The sequence below is a fragment of the Choloepus didactylus genome, chromosome 6 (genome assembly GCF_015220235.1).
Source record: "Choloepus didactylus isolate mChoDid1 chromosome 6, mChoDid1.pri, whole genome shotgun sequence".
Taxonomy (NCBI): Eukaryota; Metazoa; Chordata; class Mammalia; order Pilosa; family Megalonychidae; genus Choloepus; species Choloepus didactylus.
Window position 1 is genome coordinate 101,277,397 of NC_051312.1, and position 12,702 is coordinate 101,290,098.

The 12,702-nt window shown below is 35.9% G+C and overlaps 1 protein-coding gene across 15 annotated transcripts in view; it reads right to left on the reverse strand.

Moving 5' to 3' along the window:
• The window catches only part of PICALM (phosphatidylinositol binding clathrin assembly protein), a 147,957-nt gene that overhangs the window by 47,139 nt on the left and 88,116 nt on the right, over positions 1-12,702 (reverse strand). For all 15 annotated transcript variants that reach the window (XM_037840962.1, XM_037840954.1, XM_037840953.1 and 12 more), the window contains exons 8-9: positions 11,231-11,272; positions 3,377-3,462 (exon numbers count right to left, since the gene is read on the reverse strand). In XM_037840962.1, the coding sequence (XP_037696890.1) occupies positions 3,377-3,462; positions 11,231-11,272 (128 nt within the window). The remainder of the gene's footprint in view (positions 1-3,376; positions 3,463-11,230; positions 11,273-12,702) is intronic.

A 12,702-nucleotide genomic window follows, 5' to 3' on the forward strand; every position in this document is an offset into this window, starting at 1 on the left:
CCTCACCTGGGCTGGTGTTGATGTTGTCACAAACACTGGGACTGGCGGTTTGATGTGCTGAGCCCTCAATCATGGGACTTGCCCTTATGAAGCTCATTACCACAAAGGAGAGCCTAAACTTGCATGTAATGGTGCCTAAGAGTCTCCCCCTGAGTACCTCTTTGTTGCTCAGATGTGGCCCTCTCTCTCTCTAACTGAGCCATCTCAACAGGTGAACTCGCTGCCCTCCCCCCTACGTGGGACCCGACTCCCAGGGGTGTAAATCTCCCTGGCAATGCAGAATATGACTCCCGGGGATGAATGTGGACCCGGCATTGTGGGACTGAGAGTATGTTCTTGACCAAAGGGGGATGCAAAATGAGACGAAATAGTTTCAGTGGCTGAGAGATTTCAAATGGAGTCGAGAGGTCACTCTGGTGGACATTCTTATGCACTATATAGATAACACCTCTTAGGCTTTAATGCATTGGAATAGCTAGAAGTAAATACCTGAAACTACCAAACTCCAACCCAGCAGTCTGGACTCCTGAAGACAATTATATAATAATGTAGATTACAAGGGGTGACAGTATCGTGAAGACCTTGCGGATCACACCCCCTTTATCTAGTGTATGGATGAGTAGAAAAATGGGGATAAAAGCTAAAGGACAAATGGGGTGGGATGGGGGGGATGATCTGGGTGTTCTTTTTTCACTTTTATTTTTTATTCTTGTTCTGGTTCTTTCTGATGTAAGGAAAATGTTCAGAGACAGATTGTGGTGATGAACGCATAACTATGTTATGATACTGTGGACAGTGGATTGTATACCATGGATGACTGTATGGTGTGTGAATGTATTTCAATAAAACTGAACTTAATAAAAAAAAATTACAGAAAATTACAAGTGTTGAAGAGGATGTGGAGAAACTGGAATATTCGTTCACTGCTGGTGGGAACATAAAATGGTGAAGCCGCTATGGAAGACAGTTTGGCAGTTCCTCAGAAAGCTAAGTGTAGAACTACCATAGGACCCAGCAATCCCTCTACTAGGTATATACCCAAAAGAACTGAAAGCAGGGATTCAAACAGATATTTGCACACTGATGTTCACAGGGGTATTATTAACAATTGCCAAAAAAGATGGAAGCAACCCAAGTGTCCATCACAGATAAACAAAATGTGACACAGACATAACATGAGATATTATTCAGCATTAAAAAGGAATGAAGTTCTGATTCATGCAAGAACATGGATGAATCTTGAAGAGATCATTTTGAGTGAAATAAGCCAGACAGAAAGGGATAAACATTGTATGATCTCACTGATATGAAACAATCAGAATAAGCAAACTCACGCAGCCAGAATCTAGCATATACATTACTGGAGGCTGGGTTGGGAGTACAGGATGGGGAGCTAACACTTAATTTGAAGAGAATTTCTATGTGGGTTGATTGTAAAGTTTTGGAAATGGATGGTGGGAAAGGTAGCACAACATTGTAAGTATAATTAAAAGCACTGAATTATATATGTGAATGTGATTATAAAAGGAAAGCTTAAGTCATACATTTTACTAGGATAAGAATTAAAAGATAAAACACAGGACTGTACAAGACAATGAACCCTATTAAAAACAATGGACTATAGTAAACAGTACAATTATAAAAATGTTCTTTTATGAATTCTAGCAAACACATCACCGTAATGGAAGGCATTGATAATAAGGTGGTATACTGGAAAACCAATATACCCTAATGTTAACTATGGGCTACAGTTAATACTACAATTATAATATTCTTTCATCAATGGTAACAAAGGTACCACACTAAAACAAAGTGTTAAAAATTTGAGAGGGAAGGTATCTGGGACTGCTGTATTTTTACATGATTTTCCTGAAAATCTACAACTACTCTAATAAAAAAAATTTTTAATCTGGTAACAAAATTTTAATAAAGATATAATTTCCTTCACAAATTACATAAATTTCGTTACATAAAAAACAAAACAAAAGAAATCTGAGATGGATCTGAAACAAAAAAGGTTAGAAAAGAACCAAAGGAAGATTCTCATTATAATTTATATGAATCCATTCTACTTTTAAAAGGAAGTCTTCACCCAGGGGAGTGACTCTCCCTGGCAACGTGGAATATGACTCCCGGGGAGGAATGCAGACCCGGCATCGTGGGACGGAGAACATCTTCTTGACCAAAAGGGGGATGTGAAAGGAAATGAGATAAGCTTCAGTGGCAGAGAGATTCCAAAAGGAGCCGAGAGGTCACTCTGGTGGGCACTCTTACGCACACTTTAGACAACCCTTTTTAGGTTCTAAAGAATTGGGGTAGCTGGTGGTGGATACCTGAAACTATCAAACTACAACCCAGAACCCATGAATCTCGAAGACAGTTGTATAAAAATGTAGCTTATGAGGGGTGACAAGGGGATTGGGAAAGCCATAAGGACCACACTCCACTTTGTCTAGTTTATGGATGGATGAGTAGAAAAATAGGGGAAGGAAACAAACAGACAAAGGTACCCAGTGTTCTTTTTTACTTCAATTGCTCTTTTTCACTCTAATTATTATTTTTGTTATTTTTGTGTGTGTGCTAATGAAGGTGTCAGGGATTGATTTAGGTGATGAATGTACAACTATGTAATGGTACTGTAAACAATCGAAAGTATGATTTGTTTTGTATGACTGCGTGGTATGTGAATATATCTCAATAAAATGAAGATTAAAAAAAAAAAAAAGGAAGTCTTCATTTAAAAAAAAAAAAGGAATTACTCAGCTCATTACCCAATATAAAAATAGCACTACAAGGTTGATATGAGAAGATTTTTGTCATTTTCAGTTTGGCACGTTAACTGGTCTCATTCTTGGAAATCAGTTCAAAGCTTATCAGCTTAAAGTGTACTATGTCAATAATTAACCCCATGAACTGGCATTAGGAAAAAAAGATGAAATTTGATGTCAGAAAACCTTAGGTTTGAGTCCCAGAATTACCATAATACTTCACAGGCTATCAGGGGGTTAATCAAATTAATGCAGAGATATAATTATAAAGTACCACACCAATCAATGGATTATTATCTTCAGGAGAAATTTTGACACTATGAACACAATCCTAAAGGCAGTGTGAATACAATTATAAACCAAGTAGTCAATATCATCATCAACACAGGTTGACATGTATTGAGAGTCAGGAATTACTGCAAGAATCTATATGTATTAACCCATTGAATCCTGACATCAACTCTATAAGGTTGGTACCATTATCAACCCCATATTGTAGATGATTAAATCAAGATAAAGAGAGGTTAAATAACTTGGAACTTTAACTGGATTTATCCATTCCCTCAGAAACATCACTACTACTCCTTGTCCTACCAAAAATAACGTACCTGCTTGCAGCTGTAGAATCTTTGATTTTCTTTCCTTCCAAAGAGGCTAAATGTTGTTCCAAAGCATCAAGAAGACTGCTGGGGGCCTGAAATGGTAAAAATATTAATAATATTATGATAATCAGGTTACTGGTTAATATAAATCAGATATCCATCTAACATAGAATAACAAAAAAATTCAACTAGGTATGTTCCTCATGTACTAATTAATGGTATAGTTCTAGCTCCATAAAAGAATGAAAATCTTATTTTTATTCAATAAGCATGAACTATTAAGAGGTATTAAAAAACATAATGAAAAGTATAAAAACTAAAGACTATGTAAAAATGCAACATTGAGAGGGGCCTGCAAGTACTTAAATAATTTGAATTTTAAGTGGAATCATACTCCTACAAGCCAGACATAACTGCTGGGCATGCAGGAGGTACTTAATAAGTACTTGCTGAGTAACTGAAGGTGAGCAAACACTACTTTTGAGTAGTTATTGATAAATGAAACTGAAAACTAGCAACAGGAAAATGTAAATTAAAATCACAATGTGATACAACTTCTCATCCAACAGAAAGGCTAAAATTAAACTAACTAGCAATATCAAATAAGGATATGTAACAATTGGATCTTTCATACATTGCTGGTAGGAATGCAACCACCTTGCAAAATGATTTGATAGTTTTTTTAAATCATTTTTTAAATTGTAGAATATAACATATATACACAGAAGTGATGAATTCCCAAGTGCAGTTTAACTAGTTAGCAAATTTCAAAGAATATTATGGGTTACAGTTTCACAGTTTCAGTTATTCCCTTATTGTGAAATATAACATACATGCAAAAAGGTAGTATCTTTCAAAATATGACTTAACAAGTAGTTATATAGGAAATTTCCAACAATGTTATAAGTTACAGTACCATAGTTTGTTATTCCCTTATTGTGAAATATAATACACATACAAAAAGGTGATAATTTTCAAATTACAATTTGACAAGCAGCTATAGAACAAATTTCAAAGGATGCGATGGGTTACAGTTTCACCATTTCAAACCTTTCCTTTTAGCTATCCTAATACCCTAGCAACTAAGAAAAAATTATATATAGATTCAGTATTCATAATCCTTTGTTAAATTCCATCTTGTCTGTTGCTACCCCTTCTTCTAGTTTAATCACTTTCCCAATCTTCAGGGTTGTCCAGGCAGTGACCACACTAACTTGTTCATGTTGAAAAGGGAGGTGGACATTATAGGAAAGGGGGACACATCTAGTTGATGTTCCTGAAGAGGCTATTCCTCTGGATTTTGGGACTTAGCTGGCATAGGAATTCTCTGGAGGATTTACGTTTCTGAAGAATAAACTTAGTGAGTGAAACTTCTATAGTCTCAGATAAGGATTCAGGTATTCTTGAGGGTTTTCAGGACTACTGTTGACTTGGGCTTATCATACTGTGGTCATGTGGCATATCTAGCTGAAACTTGCATAGGAGTAACCTCCAGGACAGCCTCTCGACTCTATCTGAATTCTCTTACCCACTGAAACCTTATTTTATTGCTTTTCTTTTCTCCCTTTTGCTCAAAAAGGCATTCTCAACCCCTCGATGCCAGGGTCAGGCTCATTCCCGGAATCCGTGGCCCCTGCTGCCAGGGAGACTTATTCATCTAGGGGTTCCTGTCTGGGGGATGGTGATGAATTTATTTGCCAATTTAGGTTTAGAGAGAGAGAGTCTACATTTGAGAACCAAAAGAGGTTCTCTGTAGGTGACTCCTAGGGCATAATTATAGGTGGGCTTAGCCTCCCCTTTACAACCTCAAGTTTCACCAGAGCAAGTCTCAAGATTGAGGGCTTGAATTATAAAGTAAGAGTTTCCTAATTCCATAAAGCATACATTCTGTCCACAATAATCAATCAAAAGCTCACATTAACATCACTTGTACACTCATCATCACTCTCCATTTTAACAATTCTCATGACCCAAAACACCTTGCAGCTCTCTTCAGCCCTTAGTTATTTGTCCTTAGTATTTGTGTGTTACTAGTATGATATTCCTATTAATTATAGTCCCTATCATGCAATAGGTAGATTCTTCCCATATACCGTTTTCTTGTCAACTCTCTGTACTAGTGTCATACCTTAGAAGTATATCATGCAAGCATCTATCTATATTTGCAGTGCTGATATGTGGGATACATGCCTTTGAACAACCCCTTTCAATCCTTCTCACCTTCAATACAGCTCTGATACTTAAAATCCTGTTAACAATCATCACCCCTATCCATTCCCATACCTTGGAATGCACCATCATTAACATATCTGAACATATTAGATTATCATTCCCCCTCACTATATTCTGTATATCACTAGGAAGCCAAAATTCTACATTATAAGACATTGATTTCACATTGTTCAGTGAGTTCATAAAAGTGGTAACAATATCTCTCCTTCTGTGTCTGACTTATTTCACTCAGCATTATGTCTTCAAGATTTATCCATGTTGCTAAATGTTTCAGGACTCTGTTCCTTCTTATGGTTGCATGGTATTCCATCATATGTATATACCACATTTTGTTTATCCACTCATCTGCTGGACACTTCGATAGTTTCCATCTCTTGGCAATTGTGAACAATGCTGCTATGAACATTGGTGTACAAATGTTTGTTCGTGACACTGCTTTCAAATCTTCTGGGTTTATACTGAGAAGTGGAATTGTCGGATCGTAGGGTAATTCAGTATCTAGTTTTCTGAAAAACCACTAAACTGTCTTCCACAGCAGCTGTACCATTATACATTCCCACCAGCAATGATTAAGAGTTCCAGTTTCAGTTACAGAATTTTGTTGGTTGCTTTTTTCTACACAATTAAAATAGTACAATTTAAAAAAAAAAGAGTTCCAATTTCTCCACATCCTCTCTAGCATTTGTTGTTTCCTGTTTGTTTAATGGCAGTCATTCTTATTGGTGTGAGACGGTATCTCACTGTAGTTTTGATTTGCATCTCCCTAACAGCTAGTGAAGATGGACATTTTTTCATGTGTTTTTTAGCCATTTATATTTCCTCTTTGGAAAAATACCTTTTCATATCTTTTGCCCATTTTATAATTGGGCTATTTGTACCACTGTTGTTGAGTTGTAGGATTTCTTTATATATGCAGGGTATCAGTCTCATCAGATACATGGTTTCCAAATATTTTCTCCCATTTAGTTGGGCTGGCTTTCACATTTTTTATAAATCTTTTTTGAAGCATAGAAGCTTTTGATTTTGAGGAGCTCCCATTTACCTATTTTTTTTCTTTTGTTGCTTGTGCTTTGGGTGTAAGGTCTAAGAAGCTACCTCCGATTACTAGGTCCTGATGTTTCCCTATATTATCTTCTAAGAGTTTTATTGTGCTGTCTCTTATATTGAGGTCTTTGATCTATTTTTAGTTAATTTTTGTATAGGGTGTGCGTTAGGGGTCCTCTTTCATTCTTTTGGATATGGATATCCAGTTCTCCCAGCCCCATTTGTTGAAGAGACTGTTTGGTCCCAGTTCTGTGGATTTGGAGGCCTTATCAAAAAATCAGTTGACTGTAGATCTGAGGCTCTGTTTCGGAACTCTCAATTCAATTCCACTGGTCAATATGCCTATCTTTGTGCCAATACCATGCTGTTTTGACCACTATGGCTTTACAGTAGGCTTCAAAGACTAGAAGAGTAAGTCCTCCGACTTCATTCTTCTTTTTTAGGATGTTTGTTGTTGGCAATTTGAGGTGTCTTTCCCTTCCAAATAAATTTGATAACTAGCTTTTCAAAATCTGCAAAGTAGGTGTTGGAATTTTGATTGGAATTGCATTGTATCTGTAGATCAGTTGATAGCTTTTTTTAAAGTTAAATTTACACCATCCCTATGACCCAGTTCTGCTCACAACTGTTTACCCAAGATAAATGAAACTGCCAATGGCCTAAGTTTGTCATTAGGAAAATGGATACACATATAGTAGTAAATTTACATAATGGAATCCTATTCAGCAATAAAGAAGAATAAATTAAGGATACATTCAACAACATGAACAAATCTCAAAACATTATTAGCAAAAGAAGCCAGATACAGAAGTAAATACTGTATGACTCCATTTATATTAAGATCAAGAACTGATAAAACTGGGCTATTAATCAGAACAGTGGCTGTGTATGGAAGGGGACAGCAAGTGACTAGTCGTAAGGAAACTTTCTGGGTGATTGAAAGCTCTATATCTTCAATGGTGTGTTGGTTACACAAATCTTTACATCTATCAAAATTCAATGAAATGAATGTTTACCTCAATTTTTTTTTTTAAAAAGTAACACTAGTTTTTAAACTCTCAGGCATGAAAAGTTAATTACTTTCAAAAGGATACCTTTTCAACGTGCATATCCTTAAGTGAAACAAATGCCATCAGTGGCATTTACTTACCTAAATATTTTTGAAGATTTGAGATAGCTTCTGGATTAGAGGGATTTGTAAGAGGCAATGTCTAGCTAATAGTCTACCAATGATAACCTGAACAACTTCCTTCATACAGTATTTTCTCCAAGACATTGGCACAGGCAGATATAGTCGAAAACCATTTAAAAGCAAAAATACTAGCTTTTAAGACTTACTTCTTTGATGGTATGATTATTTCCTCCTTGTTTTGAGTGTGTTTGTATCTGTACAAAAAGCAAGTATCTTTGTTTTCTTCTCTATCCTATCCCCTATGACATAAGTTGTACTGTTCATTTCACAGTATTTAAGTTATAGGATAACAAGTTTAAGAGTGAATGTTACCCAAGGATTTGCACCCTATTATGGAAAGATTTTAGTGTGCTTCCAGTTGTACGCAGGACAGCTGAGTATTGTTTGGAAAAACGTATGTCTGTTATTGTGTTCTATTTAGAGATTAAGTATTGTTTATGGTGATGTGTATAGCTGCCAAGTTGACAAGAGGTGGACTGCGATGGTTAGGTTCATGTATCAACCTGGCCAGGTGATGGTGCCCAGTTGTCTTGTCAGGCAAACAATGGCCTAACTGTTATTGCAAGGACATTTCTGGCTGGTTAATAAACCAGAGGGCTGGTTTATGAAATCATAAGTCATTTGATTGCATCTGTGGCTTATTATATCTACTATCAACTAAGGGAACATCTTCTGCAATGAGAGAAACCAATCAGCTGGATTTAATCCAATCAACTGAAGACTTTTAAGGGAGAAGAAAGAACTCTCACTTCACCTTCAGTCAGCCAGCCTCTCCTGAGGAGTTCATCAAGGACTTTCATCAGAGTTACCTGCCCACAGCTTGCCCTACGGATTTTGGACTTGTGCATTCCAACTGTTGCGTGAGACACTTTTATAAAATCTCATATTTACAGATATCTTCTGTTGGTTCTGTTTTCCTAGAGAACCCTGACTAATACAGCTTGAGATATTTTGGAGACAGCTGTTGAAACCAGTCGTTTGGAGATGTTAAGCTAAGCGATGAAGCCCAGAGTTTGCCTTGGAGAAGCTAAGTGAGAACCCACAGACACTTAAAGAGAAAGTCACTGGAATCAGAAGCTGAAAGCAATACAATCTGAGAGCAAAGGCCCAGCAGATGCCAGCCACATGCCTTCCCAGCTAAAAGAAGTGTTCTGGATGGCATCGGCCTTTCCTCAGTGAAGGTATCCTCTTGTTGATGCCTTAGTTTGGACACTTTTATGGTCTTAGAACTGTAAATTTGCAACTGAATAAACCCCCTTTATAAAAGCCAATGCATTTCTGTTATTTTGCATTCCAGCAGCATTAGCAAACCGGAACAACTTCTTTAAGTGGGAACACGTGCACATTTTCTCCCAATAAAATGTTTGCTAAATTAGTAGGCAAAGCTCCGTTCCAAGAGCTATTGGCAGAGATGATGATGATGACGACGATGATGACAGTGACTAACATTTAAAAATCTGGTATAACATGACATTGAGCTAGCAACCTTGTATGTTATCATTGAATCCACGAGATGGACTACACTAGTATACTCATTTTACAGATAAACAACTTGAGACAGTGGAAATTAAGTAACTTATCCAAAATCAAATATCTGAGACACAGCAAGAGCCAAGATAAGATCTAAGGCACAAATGACCTCAGAGACTACATATTTAAATTAGGATCCTTTACTACAGAATCCTAAATTAAAACTGTGGTCATTTAAACTTTTTCCTCAAGTTCCTTTTTTTCTGAAGAGTTTAAGCTATAGGCTTACAAAAAAATTAAACTACCAGGTTATGATAAAGATAAACCATTTCCAAAACCCCTTCTGAATATTCTTTAAAAGTCAAACCCACATAGCAAACAGTATAGGAAACGAGATGTTTCACATGTTTAAAAGAGCAATTTATGACAAAGAAAAAGAATAATTTCAAATTTCTACTCTTCTGCACTACCACCATTTTCCTTAAAGTGTAAAAACAGCTGTGTTTCAGTTCACTTTTGAAAATTTTCTGAATCCTCAAAGAATGTCTGGCAATTTCCCTTTACTCAGGTATTATCAATAGGGAGAGAGGGGAGGAAGAAGAGAACAAGGCCAAACCTACCCAGTTCCAACACTACGAATATTAAAGGACAGACACATGAAGACAGCCTGTAACTTCTAGGTCTGGACTGAAGCAGACGCTTTTTTAAACAAAATACAGGGGAAGTTGACATGAGAAATGGGGTGGGCAATAAAGAAAAAGCTGAAGCTACCAATTGGTTTATATTCACGCAATGACTCTCCACACATTTAGACCAGAAAAATGTGGTCAATCTTAATGGGGCCAATTTATCTCAGATGGACATATACAGGTGTGCTTTACTTACTTATAACGCATAAATAGATCTACTGCACACACTTAAGTCTTCAGATCAGAGGAATAAGCCAGAACAATGAGTACAGAGAAACACAGTAAGAACCATTAACAAGAAAGTATTTAAAAGATGCCCCAGAATAATTCAAACAAGGTAAAAGAGATATTTACTATTAAAGAGAGGATTCATACGAGTGTTAAATGGATACTTTATATGGTTACTTTAATATTCAGTAAGCAAAACACTGATAATAAGCCATAAAAAAACGCAGATATTGTTCTTTCCTAAAAATTTTTTGAAGATGATGATAAAGATGACATAATAATAGCTAACATTTATTGAGGGCTTAATGTTCAACTCATTTACACATTAACTCATTTAATTCCCAGGAACTACCTTAAGAGATAGGTACTATAATATCTCTATTTTACAGGCAAGAAATGGAGGCGTACAGAGTAACTTGCCAAGTTACAGGCCACCTAGAGGCAGCCACAGGATTCAAACTTAGGGAACTTTGCCCTTAAGCCTGCTTCTTAACCCAATATTTTATTTTGACCTTTACCTCTATCTAATGATCCTATTAAGTCAAAGAACCAAAGCAGAAGGTTCAAATGGGGGGATAAAAATAATTCTGCATAAAATAATTCTGTACCGATAGCATAACGAAAAAAATTGTTTTTTAAATACCATTCTGTAAGTTCAATTCTTGAAAGTTTGATTTTTGTTTGTTTGTTTTTGATGGTGGGAAAGAGAATAAAAGGGAATACAAACATATATAAAGCATTACAAGCCTCACACTCTTTGCTTACAATTCCAATAAACTAAATGAAATGGTACGGTAATAGCTAACTTCACCAATGTAAGAGGTGATTAAGTTATGTTGTGGTTATAATGTTAGAAAAATCTTCAGCAATATACCAAAATGTCAAAATCTGTCAAGAAAAATTACAATGATCTCCTTGACTTCAGAGGCTATATATTATTCATCTTTGTACCCTTCATCCCCAGTAGTATGCAACAGTGAATTGATATTATAATAATACACTTGCCTGTGAAAGATCTGGTATATCACCTCTGTCAATTCCAACTTGCTGTAATAAAAAGAAGCATTGTATTTAATAGAAAAAATTAAGATAAATGTCTTATAAATAAAATACAGGATAATGACCTGTATGGCTGGTACTATGAATAATATTTTAGATAAAACAAAAATCAGAAGAAAATTTAATCTCCAAAGATGACATTCATTAATTCCAGTGGCTTAAATGCTATTTCATCACTCTAAAAGTTGTAGCAGAAGGGCAACTGAATGAAGTTGGAAATGCAACAAGACTATTATTAACTTTGTCTACTAAGTTTGACTTAATTATTAAGAGATTACCATGTCCTCTGAACACCTATAAGCAAGCTACCTTATCACAATATAAAAAATCCATCTCTTCAGATCATATGATAAAATCACTATGGCAGGAATGGGAAAGGCTGACCACGAACAAGTTCCTTATGGCACGAGAAGCAGTTAAAGAACCAATCTGATGGCACTGACTTTCTCTCTCCATAAAGTATGCTTTCCCTGGCAATCATTGTAGGTAACACTTTCTAAAACCTGAAGTTCTGTCAGGTAGACCAGGTTCTTACATAAACGGCAAGTGATACCTAACCAGGATGTAACTGTCTCCACAAAGCAGTGCCAACTCACTTTTATGAATAGCCAGGTACTATATAATTTCCAGGAACTAAGATAAAAACTGTTCCTACCTATTCTGGCACCGAAATTAGAAAACTCTTTCCCTCCTGTGGGTATGATTTATTCACTAATCATTCTCTCTTCCTTTTCCCAATCTCTCAGGACCAGTCCAAGAATGATGCCTGTAGAAAATGTGATAACCTAATTCATACTAAGATGTTAGTAACTAATCACTGTCCCCTTCAAACCTATTTGAAGATGTTACTCTTGCCTTGACTCCAAGAACTAAGGTCACAACAGAAAATGTAAGTTTCAAATAGCTCATAACAGAAAGTTTTATGGCAGGGGAGTCATATTTCTGAAATCACATGAGATAGATGGTCTATTCTATCTCAGAGTAAGATAAGCAGATCTGGAGGTAAATGTAAATAAGGGCTTAAAACTTAAGGAGGTAACTGTAACTACCAAATATAAGAGGTCAAAGGGAAAAGTTAAATTAAAACTTGTTTAAAGAATTTACTGGAGTCATAGCAAAATAATACCTTCTTATGGTTTAAATTAAGTATGTGACTGATCCTATAGAAATGGAAAAAACCCACTGGTTTCTCCTTGAGAGATATTTTAAATCCAAATTAATTTCAGTAGACCTTAGAAAACTGCTGATTAACAAATCTTTTTTCTTCAAAGGTTTCTTTATCCAGTTCCATCTTATTCCATCTACCATAGAATAAAATGAAATACTGCTATAGCAAAATAGAGCCTAGAATCACAAACTTACTAGTCCCAGAATAATGACTTTGATATAATTAAGCAATCATAGCCTAATTAACTTCT